This window comes from Equus caballus, chromosome 3 (genome assembly GCF_041296265.1).
Source record: "Equus caballus isolate H_3958 breed thoroughbred chromosome 3, TB-T2T, whole genome shotgun sequence".
NCBI classification, from domain to species: Eukaryota; Metazoa; Chordata; class Mammalia; order Perissodactyla; family Equidae; genus Equus; species Equus caballus.
Window position 1 is genome coordinate 64,071,984 of NC_091686.1, and position 12,110 is coordinate 64,084,093.

At 40.8% G+C, this 12,110-nt stretch overlaps 1 protein-coding gene across 5 annotated transcripts in view; it reads right to left on the bottom strand.

Annotated features, from left to right (window-relative positions):
* FRAS1 (Fraser extracellular matrix complex subunit 1) overlaps positions 1-12,110 on the bottom strand; it is a 419,338-nt gene that overhangs the window by 258,068 nt on the left and 149,160 nt on the right. For all 5 annotated transcript variants that reach the window (XR_011437076.1, XM_023637884.2, XM_023637883.2 and 2 more), the window contains exons 3-4: positions 8,252-8,359; positions 188-280 (exon numbers count right to left, since the gene is read on the bottom strand). Coding sequence is in view for 4 of the 5 variants with exons in the window: in XM_023637884.2 (XP_023493652.2) it covers positions 188-280; positions 8,252-8,359 (201 nt within the window). In the remaining variant the exon portion in view is untranslated. The remainder of the gene's footprint in view (positions 1-187; positions 281-8,251; positions 8,360-12,110) is intronic.

The following is a 12,110-nucleotide window of genomic DNA, read 5'->3' on the forward strand; positions in this document are numbered from 1 at the left end:
AATAGGACAGTTTTAATCTTATTCAGGAAATCTAAATGCCCATGGAAAGTCAAATGAGCACCTGAAGGTGCTTCAAAGCCCAGACAAAGAAAACAAAACCTCTCTTGTCAACACAAATTTAGCATTCAGCTTTCCCTTGTCAATGATCTACAGATGCAGAGTCAACCGTGCGTCAGAAAACACTTACCCCATGGATTTTCTCTTCATGATGGCAAGATCCAGGAGTCCTTGCCACACACTCAGGGCAGCATTGGTTGGCGGCTATTTGAAGCACTTCTCCCTGAGCATTTAAAGACAGCTCAGTGTAAAACAGCAGCAGCAAATAGTCACAATGGCTCATCAGATACCAGCTCATCTCAGATTCACTCAATCTCGTAAGTTTCCACGAGTGACAAGAGACAGGATAAACTGAGTAAACTAACAAAAAGGATTCCCTCTGTCAAGATGAGCTCTCAATGATAAAATGAACCCCCTTGTAAAAGTAATTTCCTTGAGAATTGTCTACATCTTTTTACATGTAATGAAGTGAAGAATTTTATTCACTAGAAATGCTCTATCTGAGAAACTTTGAGTAGGGCGTGGCCCCAGAGCTGGCAGGTCACTAGCAAGCTGATAGATAACTCTATCTATAGCCGGTGGGGGAGAGCTGATGCTCGCTTTTATCTGAGATGCAGAGTAGCAAGGTGCACGGGGTAGCAGACTAAAGGACAAAGCTGGAGAGGAAACAGCATTGTTGTAGAGGTATCTCATGGACTGTGGGGAGCTGGTAGAATGCCTGGGCTCCAGTAAAGAACTGCATTGTTTTTCAAGGCTTCTGTAACTGCAAATGTGTTTCCTATCAAGATATGATACTATCAAGAGAACGTGATATCCCAGGATTTATAGGGAAGTTGTCATATTAACTAACCATCCATTTGCCACTGTGAAGAACCCATTTATCTAAGAGTTATTAAAACCATGGAGCAAAGAACATACAATTGTCTTTGGGGCTGGGTGATTCTCCAGTTAGATCCTCTGACTCATCTTGCTCCATCACTATATATCTTAGCACTTCCTCAAGTCTAGAGATGTGGCAGAACAGGCAATGACTATTTTGACCAAAAATGGTAGGACACCCTGCATTAGCCAGGAAATCATGACTTGTCCACAGAATAAAAGTCTCCAAAGAATTCAGCCAATAGAATGAAAAAGAAATTTGTGTGTGTGTGTGTACTAATGTTTCTCTGTTATTTGGGGCTGCTTCCTTTAAAAAAATTATACCTATAAGAGAATTCTAATTTTACATAACTGCATCCACAAAAGTGGGTGAGAAACAGGACTAAGATTTTACAATTGTTAATCCACTAAACAGATAAATATACCAGTAACAGGGATCACCAAATTCTTCCTATTTGCTTGATAAAGGATAAAATATACGATATGGGATTTTATTAAATTGTACATATTAAGCAACATTAATGATTTTTCAGAAAAATGCCCTCTGAACCCCAAGAGGGAACTATTCTTGTCTAATTTCCACTAAGATAGTAAATGTAGAAACTACATTAGCCTAATTTCCACTAAGAATTTCATACACTTGGAAAAAGAGATAATCCAAATGTTGTTTATAGTCTAACATGGACGCAGGGACCAAGAGAGAAAGGCAGGCAAAATGGAAGACTTCAAGGGATATTTTATGCTCCCAAATTAACTTTCTTTGTCTTATATAAAAACTAATTTTCAGATTTGGCCCTCAAAATTCATTCATAAACATAATATTATTTATCTGTGGTGGCAATGGCAGTGAGGGGGTCCTCATCTTGAGTCCATATACTGAACTTCTGGTAGAACATGAAAGAAGTGATTTGAAGCTAAAGAAAGAGCAAAGAATTTGTACATGGGTGCTCAGAGATGGCGAGACAGGGAGCTCTTGCAACCAAATCATGTGACTTTGCATAGCCTCGTGAGCCGTGGGCTACGCAGAACACAAAAGCCTACCACCCCTCCAGGCTTTGCACTGGAGAACACTGCATTGGGGTGGGCCACATGAGCAAGAGACATCAATGAAAGACTGTCAGGGAGCTGGGCAAGATTACTTGCCTAGGATCTAGAAGAACCAACTAATAATAATAATTATGACAATTTGATACTTATACCTAACACTTATTAAGTACTTATAATAGCCAGGTACTCTTCTATGTATATGTGTCTCTACGTACATATGTGTATATATATGTAGATATGTGTGTATAAATATATGTAATTTAATTCTCACAACTCGATTAGTTAATAATTAATTATTATCTGCATTGAGGTTTGTAGTCGAAAGCCCACCATGTAATACAGTGTTTATTGGCATGGCATTCTCCTCTATGTATATATGTTCTCCAGAAATCCTGAAGAAGGGATTGGTTCTGACAAGACCGGGCTAAACAGTCAAGGTTCTAAATGCCTCTCTTCTCTTTCTCTCAGTCTTTTCGCTGTTCTGTCTCTCTTTCTGTCTCTATTTATCTAGCCATCCAGCTGGCTATGCATATAGGATACGCATATATGGATATGCATATAGAATCCATTATATATCATTGTAGGATGAATAGATAGACAGATAGATAGATAGACAGATAGATAGACAGACAGACGCAAGTATCTATCAGAATTGCCATTGATACTAGGTTATTTCCAGGTAATCCATGAGCAAAACATAAATTGTAAAAGGGCTTTTAAAAGTTTTTAAAAAATGATATCAGCCCAAGTTATTATAAATAATAATAATAATTTGTTTAGGGTATAATGGTGGTTCATTAACTTGTGCCATGAACTAATGTAAGTGTACCACAGCAGGTTTGAATAACAACCCATGCTGCTGTGAAATGCAAAGGAAAACTTAAAAGCAACATGATGGAGTAGAAATTACACAGGGGCATGAGCCAGGGACTAAGCTTCTTGTCATGGCTGTGCCACTTACTAGCTCGGTGTCTTTGAGCAAGTGACTAAACCACCAGAAGTCTGTTTCTTTGTCTATAAAAATGAGAAAGCCTGACTAAGGAATTCTGGAGGCCTCTATCATTCTATGATCTATTTCAATACTTAAAATAAAGAACCCAAGGGGCTGGCCGCGTGGCCGAGTGGTTAAGTCTGTGCGCTCCGCTGCAGGCAGCCCAGTGTTTCGTTGGTTCGAATCCTGGGCACGGACATGGCACTGCTCATCAAACCACGCTGAGGCAGCATCCCACATGCTACAACTAGAAGGACCCACAACGAAGAATATACAACTATGTACTGGGGGGGCTTTGGGGAGAAAAAGGAAAAAAAATAAAATAAAAAATCTTTAAAAAAAAATAAAGAAAGAAAGAACCCAAATACTCTGTGGTATACTCACATGATCTTGGAGTTGAAAGTTTCTTATGGTCGGATCATCTGTTCCAACCCTCTCATTTTACAGATAAGCAACTTCCTTAGAGACTTCATGCTTTCCGACTGCATCATTCTTCCTTATTACTACCATTCACCAATTTGCTGATCAGTCCTTCACACTCACTCACTAAAGACTTGGCACCTGGGTCTCAGCTTCTTTTCTACCCTATGTCTAGACATAATTCTCGACAACTTCAATGTCCACAAAAGTAGACAGTCTAACATTCTATCCTTGATCACCTCAATTCACACAATCTCCATGTCTACTTCACTTGAGCTCCTGTGGCCACGGTCAACCTTGGGACCTGTCCATACTCCCACTTATTCTATACCAGAAACCTTGAACTCTGAATCTGAGCCTTCTAGCCTTTAGTGCTCTCTCACCCTCACTCCCACTCATCTTTTCATCTCCTTCAGAGATGCTTGAGTACTTCTTTTCCTTGCAATCATTCAGCCTCCACTGGCCTCATTTTCCTATTCATGTTAGCCTCAATGCCCAACACTTCCTGCATCTCTATTACTTCTATTAATATGGCAGAATCCCAATCCTGGATCTGTTTCACAATTTGCCTTATCTTCTTTTATACCTGGCTGATAAGCATTGCTGAGGAAATCATTCTACCACGCAGCTTGGTACTCCCACAGGTTCATGGTCTCCTGTTCTTGTGGGCTCTCAACACCATCCACAAATGCTTTACCTTGACCTTGGTCAGTCCCTTTCTCCCCTCAGTGACATCTCCTAACATTCACTACTTTCTTCCATCCCCCAACCAAACCTTAAAGTCTTCACAAAGTAAGTTCATTAGGTATGAGCTACTTCAGTACCCTGTCCCTTTTCTTACTCACAAATTTAACTATATTTGTATCCATCCATGGCTCTTTCTTTCTACTCTTAAGAATGAAGTTCTTCTCCCCACCCTATGCTCTAGATCCCACACACTCTGTTCTCCAAAAACCATTCCTTCTAATTTGTTCATTCTGTTTCTCTGTCTCTCCTCCTACCCTACCCCCCATATCTTCAACTTCTCTGTCTTCTAGGTCATTCCTCTTTCCCTCCTAAGGTGATCATGTCTCTCTCATGCTAATATCAAAAACCAGAACCAAAACAAAACCTTCTCCAGTCTCTTGTTTGGCCATTCTACAAATATGGACTGAGCGTCCTCTATGTGCCACACACTGTGCTGTTTGATGGGGCTGCAATAGCGAAGAAGACAAGGTTCCTGTTCTCAAAAAGCTAAGAGCCTAGAGGAAGAAGCAGAAAAACACACGAGCATTTGCAGTCTGCTCAAGGGCCATGATAAGGGTAACTCAAAGCACCATGGCAGTACACAGGAGGCTCGATGGCTGGGGATGGAACATTCAAAGAAACTTCACAGATGTAGTGGCATCTGCCTAATGTCCCACTTCTCTCCTTCCATCCTCAGTGAATCTCCCTGAAAGAATAGCCTTCTCTTTGGCTCCCTTTCCCCACTTCCTATCTACTTCTCAAACCTCTGCAATACAGCTTCCACTCCTGCCACTCCATTGACATCAACTTCATCGTGGCCACCGGTGGCCTACATGTTGTCAAATCCAGCAGAATATATTAAACTATTTTCCCACTTACTCCCTCACCTGTGAGCAACACTGGATACAAAATCCTGGAAACTCTCTACTTTCCTGGCTACCATAATACTGCTCTCTTCTCTGGCCAATTCTTACCTCTTACATCTCTGACTATGTCTTCTTAACCTTCCTAAGTCCCCTCTTATGTACACCTCCCATAAATGACCATGTTCCCAAATTCCATCCTTGATCTTGTATTCTTTCTTCTCCAAATCTCTGGATGAGCTCATTAATTCTAAAGGTTTGCACTACTGGCTATATGCTAATGATACCCACATTATATCTCGAACCTTGTCTTCTCCTCTGAGTTTTAGACTCATATATCCAGCTGCCTTTTTGACATATCCACCTGGCTCTTCCATGAACACTTCAAACTCAACGTTCTTCAAAGTGAAATCATCATTTTCCTCCCAGATGGAATGCTTTTCCTCATTCCCCTATATTCTCAATATCCTTTGGTGGCTCAGCTAACCAACTAGTCATCAAGCCATAAATATGAAAGTCATCTCTCCTTGTCCTCTCCCTCACCCGCCTACCTTCATCCAGTTCTATTGATTTATCCCCTAAATATTTCTTGAGCCTGACCTTTCCTCTTGATCCCTACATTACCAGCGCTGTGATTTAGTTCTCATCCTCTCATTTGGATTATTCTTGCAGCCTCTGAACTGATCCACTCATTTCTAATATTATGCATTATCTTTGAAAAATCAGAGTGATTCTTTCTAAGAGAAAAGCTGGCCATTCTACCCATATGCCTGAAAACTTCATTAGTATTCTATCATCTTAAAAATAAAATTCCAAGCTCCATAGTACAGCATAGAAGGCTCTCCATAACCTTGAACTTACCATCTCTCTAGCCTCATCTCTCATTCGTTCATTCAATCTGTCAAAAAATATTTATTGAGTGCCTACCATGTGTCAGCTGCTATTGTAGGCGCTAAGGATACACAGTGAATAAAAGAGACAGTAAACAAGGAATACCAGTAAAATATAGAGTATGTCAGATAGCAGTTAGTGCCAAGAAGAAAAATAAAGCATGGAAGAGGGAGAGGGAATGTGTGATGGGGGTGAAGATTTGCAATTTTAAATAGAATGGCATTCGGGAAAGACTTAAAAGAAGAAAAGGATCAAGCCACATATATATTTGGAGGAAAAACAAATCTCAGAGGGAACAGCAGAGTGAAAATGCCTTAAAGGCAGAAGTGTGCCTGGCATATCCAGGGAACAGCAAGCAGGCCTGGTATCTAAAGCAGGGCGAGGAAGGGAGAGAATAGGCAATTAACTAGAGGGGTACAGTAGTACCTTAAAGGACAGTGCGAGGAGTTACTCGAAGTGAGAAGAGGATCCATTGGAAGCCACTAGACAGATTTAACGAGAGAAGCAATATGATCTGACTTAAATTTTAATAGGATCACCCTGGCTGCTATATCAAGATTACAGCGAAAAAGGCAAGTACAGAAACAGTGAAAGAAGTTAAGAGGTGACTGTGAGAATGCAGGTAAAAGATGATAATAGGTGGAACCAGAGTAGGAGCAGAGAAGCTGCATATGGAATGTACTGTGTTATGAAGAGCTGGGGGATTTGCTAATGTCCTGGATGTGAGATGCGGGAGCAAGTAGGGAACTCAGGATGACGCTAAGTTTTCTGGCCTGAGCAACTGGAAGAAAAAGAAGGGATTTATTGACGTGAAAAAAATAGGAGAACAAATTGGGAAGGAACAAAAGCACATTTGATATAGAACAAGCGTCAGAAACTTTTTCTGTAAAGGGCCAGATAATAAATATTCAAGCCTCTAGGGGCCACATATGGTCTACGTCACAACTCTACAACTCTGCTGTGGTAGTGTAAAAACAGCCATAGACAATACACAAACAAATGAGTATGCCTGTGTTTCAATAAAATCTACTTTACAGGCAAAGAAATTTGATTTCATATAATTTTCACATCAAGAAATATTGTTCTCTCTTGATTTTTTCCAACCATTTAAAAATGTAAAAACCATTCTTTGTTCATAGGTCACACAAAAACAAGCAGCAGGCCAGAGTTAGTCTGCTGAGCCCTGGTGGAGAACATATTCACTTTCCAGCAATACAACCAATGCTTTCTAACATTTAACTCAGGGCTTCTTCCCTGATACCACAACTATGCACGTGAAGTGGAGGAGGCATGTCTTCATAGCCCTTATACAATCAGCTCAGATTCTGACATGAATTACTCAGAAAGCTAAATATAGATCTTTTAGGAGTATTTACTCCATAAAATAGAAAGCCCCAAAATATACAATAAAATATTATCAAATTTACCAACAGTTGATGCACACCCAGCTTCTCAGAAATATACCCATGCAGAAACTGAGAAATACCCTTAGAACCTTCACTCCAATGTCAGAAACAAACAGAAACTTATTAGCATTACGAGGCATAAAGGCTCAAGATTAATTATTATGGGGGGAGGGAGAAAACTAGAAAAGAAACTGTGCTTGTGAAATTGACAGAATACTTTTTAAAGAAAATAATTGGTCTTCTCCAGGGAATTTCAAATGTTCAAATTTGAAGCTTAAGCTTTTTTTCTTTTTTTTTAATAGACTCATTTTAAAAAGAAAAGAGTCAGCACCTGGAAAAAAATATTCTAACAGAATAGATGTGTAGTCAGAGAAAACTGAAAATTTTAACAGAGGAGAGAGGAGAAAAGATCCTTCATACACGTGGTCAACCACAAGATTTCTTGAGTCAAGCCTCTCCCATGTTCCCAGGGAACCCAGTGACAGCACAATAATACAATCAGTGGCAGAAGGAACAATGTTTTTAGAAAACCAGCTTCAAGAAGTCAATCTTGACTTTCAATCCATTCAATGTCTTGTAAATGCTGTGGTTAGTATCAGTAGTTTTGGCATCTGTCAGACCTGGGAAAATCTCTGGACAGCAGCTTATTAATTGCATAATTATGGTTAAGTTGCTTAAAATTTCTAGGCTTCACTTTCCTCATCTGTAAAGTGGGGATCAAGATACCTACCCCACAAAATATTAAATGGGATAACATTTGTAAACCCTTAACTGAGAGTCTAGTCCAGAGTAAATTCTCAATAAACAACTTAAGATATTCTTAGATACATGTTAAAATTCTCTCCCGCATTTCATAAAGCTTACAATTAGAGATTAGGATAAATGTCAAAGCCAGATGACTGGAAAGATGCAAAAACCCTACCCTTCATTGACTTTACCAATACACGTAGGGTACAGTTAGGATACTATACCTTCTCAAAGGCACACTGAGGGTTTCTGCAAACCACAGGTTTGCAGATAACAATATCACCATGGCAACGGCAGTTCTGGCATGAATCGGGCTTCCAAATTGTGGCATCCTGCAAAGAAGCATAAGCTCTGAGTTAAAAACTGATCAATCAAGGTTTGAGCACACAAAGCAGCACCATCAACAGCCCCACAGCCTGGACAATTAAAAGGCAAAAGAAAGTCAGAGACACACACAGTGCTTGCTGGGCACTGATTAAACCCCGAGAGGCAATAAAAGCAGTATAATCCATTTCACCACAGTCTACCCATGTAGCCAAAGATAAGGGCATGCAGCAGAGAGCTGTCGATACCCAGAGTAAAAACCATCGATTGGCCTGAAACCTCAGGAGGACAAGCTGCTCCCTGACTTGAAGTTTCTGTTTGCTGTTAACTAGCAGAAAGCATCGGAGCATGTTTAAAGGAAAATGACACTTGGACTAGCACTAACCAGCATCCTACAAGCAGCACTTGCCAGGAGACACTATGAGCACCTCAGACTTCACTTTCCAGCTCTTTGATACTAACTACATACTCTAACAGTCATCAGAAAGAAGAAAGGCTTGAGTAAGTAGTTCATCATTTTTAAGACAGATCAACCAACACATTGAGTGGCTATTATGTGCCCAGCTGTACGCTAGGCATATTGGGTACAAATGAAGCAAATGTATGGGCACCATCCCTAAGGATCTCACAAATTATTTTGGATCATGAACACCAGGGAATTAAATAAACATAAATCGACGACACTATGTTAGTTCTCGGTAAATTGGAAAGGAAAGTAATAGTCATAAACAGAAAAGTGAAATTGGGCTCAGCACAGAAAGTTCTTAGAAATTTCTTTCCTATTTCCCATCCTCTATCAAACTGAATCTGTATTTCGATTGTGCCCATTTTGAAGTAACTTGGAACTCAACTATCACATAGATTCCAGAGAGACCTGTTTCTGTCCTTTGAAAGGCTGCTCTGATGACTTTGAACTGCAGCAGTAAAGACACCATAGACTGAACTGAAATCCATTTTCCCAGAGATTTCCTAACCCAAATTCCTATTTTATACAGGTTGAAAACAACCATACTGTTTGGCTGACTTTTTTTTGTTTTGTTTTGTTTTGTTTTTTGAGGAAGATTAGCCCTGAGCTAACTACCGCCAATCTTCCTCTTTTTGCTGAGGAGACTGGCCCTGAGCTAACATCCATGCCCATCTTCCTCTACTTTTATATGTGGGACACCTACCACAGCATGGCTTGCCAAGCGGTGCCATGTCTGCACCAGGGATCCAAACCAGTGAACCCCGGACCGCCAAGAAGCGGAACGTGTGCACTTAACTGATGCGCCACCAGGCCGACCCCCTGAGTTTTAAACACTAAGCCTCTTTTTAAGAGTGTTGTCCATTTTATTCTCTGGTTTAAAACTCTTCCGTGACTCATCTTTACCTCTGACACTCGCTTCTCTCCTGTCCTTGGCCAATCTCACAGTCCTGAGACTTTCATCCCTCCACTCAAGTTGGTCAAGCCATTGAACAGCCCCACCTCCCTTATCTGGTCTCACACATCACCATCCTTCTGGGATCACCCCCTCTTCCTTGACTTCCGCCAGAGACAGCTGCAAACCAAAATGATTCTTTTAAGCCTCAATCTCAAAGACGAATCATTTCCTAACCCTTAACCCTACAGGCTGCACCCCCAACTCAGGTGCAGCTCTTCACCACTTCTCTGTTACCCCACTGTTTCCTGCATACATTGCCACGCATTATTACACGCATTTACATTTCTGCTGGCCTTGCCAGAGCAGACTGTAAGCCCCTCTAAGAAGGCACTGACCTTGGCCCGGCACACCGTACATCCTTCATAAACCAAGCATTCACATTTCCTACGTTGCTTAGCGAAAGTTTTTTCCTTCTTTTTAAACTTTCTCATTTTTTCCCCTCAGTCAACCAACAGAAGTACTACTAAAACACTTTAGGAGGGAGTAAGAGAAGTTTCTAAGCTCCTGATGGAGTTATGAGAACACCAGTGTTAGACCTGAACTGGCATGAGCTGGGAAACTGGTGGATGCTAGCAACAGATGCTTTCACAAAAAGGTGGAAACCAAATGCGATGGTTAATGTTACCTGTCAACTTGGCTAGGCCATGGTGCCAAGCTGTTTGATCAAACACCAGCCGAGATGTTGCTGTAAAGGTGTTTTGCAGTGTGATTAACATTTACTATCAGTTGACTGAGTAAAGGAGATTACCTTCAATAATATGGATGAAGTCAAAGGCCATAAGAGCAAGAGCTGAGGTTTCCTGGAGAAGAAGGAATTCAGCCTCAGGACTGTAGCACAGAAATTCTGCCTGAGTTTCCAGGCTACCAGCCTGACCCACAAATTTCAAAATTTCAGACTTAAGATTACAACTTCAACTCTTGCCTGAATTTCCAGGCTACTGGCCTGCCCTTTAGATTTCAAACTCGCCAGTCCCCACAAATTCATGAGCCAATTTCTTAAAATAAATCTCTCTTGATATATATTTAAAGACACCCATATGTCTCCTATTGGCTCTGTTTCTCCAGAGGACCACGTCTCACATACCAACACTGGTACAGATTTACATGGATGTGCACAACATTCCTGAGCAAAAATGAACACATCCTTTCAGGCTGAGAAATGGTAAACACCTAACCTCTGAGGGAATGTGCTTCAAACCCAAAGTCATTTGAGAAATATAAAATACATCTGAGTTGATTACGTTCCCAGTGGCTATTTCACAAAAAATCTGAATCAAAGCAAATGAGGACTAGAATCTGACTTGGAATACCTCTGAATTTCTTTCTGTTTATTGTTATAGCACATTCCTCTAAAATTGGCAATAATGTGCCAACTACGGTCTATTCTTAACCCAAAGAGCAACCACAAGTAGGTGAGAAAAAACAAATTTCATTCTCAAGCACGGTATAATATATGTTCCCTGCTGATTTCAAGAAAACAATATCACTTTCAGGATACAGATTAAATAAAAATGACAACTTCATAAAGCCAGTAGCTACCATTTATTGACCACTTATCCTGACTACTCTCGGAGCAGGAAGTGCTGAAAGAAGGTGGCATTTGTGGTACTGGAGAAGCGTGCCCTACTTCGCTTTCCCAGCCTCTGCCATCATCCTAGAGTGCTGGGCCCAGCAGAGAGGGAAGTGACGGCACATCAACGCTATGCAAAGCACTTCCGTGCATGATGACCCTACGGAGCTGGCGCTATTCTGATTATGACTATTCCCATTTTACAGATGAGGAAAGAGGATTCGAGAGACTGAGCAATTTTCCCAAGTTCCCAAAGCTCTATGCCATCTAAGCACTCAGGCTCTGGAGCCAGGCTGCCTGGGCTTCAATGCTGGTGTCACCATGTTTTAACTGTCTGTTACCAAGCTAAGGTGTCGGTGTCCCACGTTCCTCATCAGTAAAGCAGAGATGACAAAGTACTTAACTCAGAAGGTTACTGAAAGGATCAAATGAGATGATGTATTTAAAGAGATCTGAACAGTGCCTGAAACTTACTAAGGGCCTATTAAATGTAACTTATTTTATTCCAAATGCTTCCCACGATGTCGCAGGCATTTAGTAAATATCTTCCTTTTCTCAGAGTAAACACTGTCCAATAAGAACCTTGATTTTCCCATCTTCCCACTCAAGCCTACACAAGTAAAACAGAGAGAAATTACAGTCATGCATCGCTTAATGACGGGGATACATTCTGAAAAATGCGTCATTAGGCGATTTCATCATTGTGCGAACATCGTAGCGTGTACTTACATAAACCTAGATGGTATAGCCTACCACACACCTAGGTTA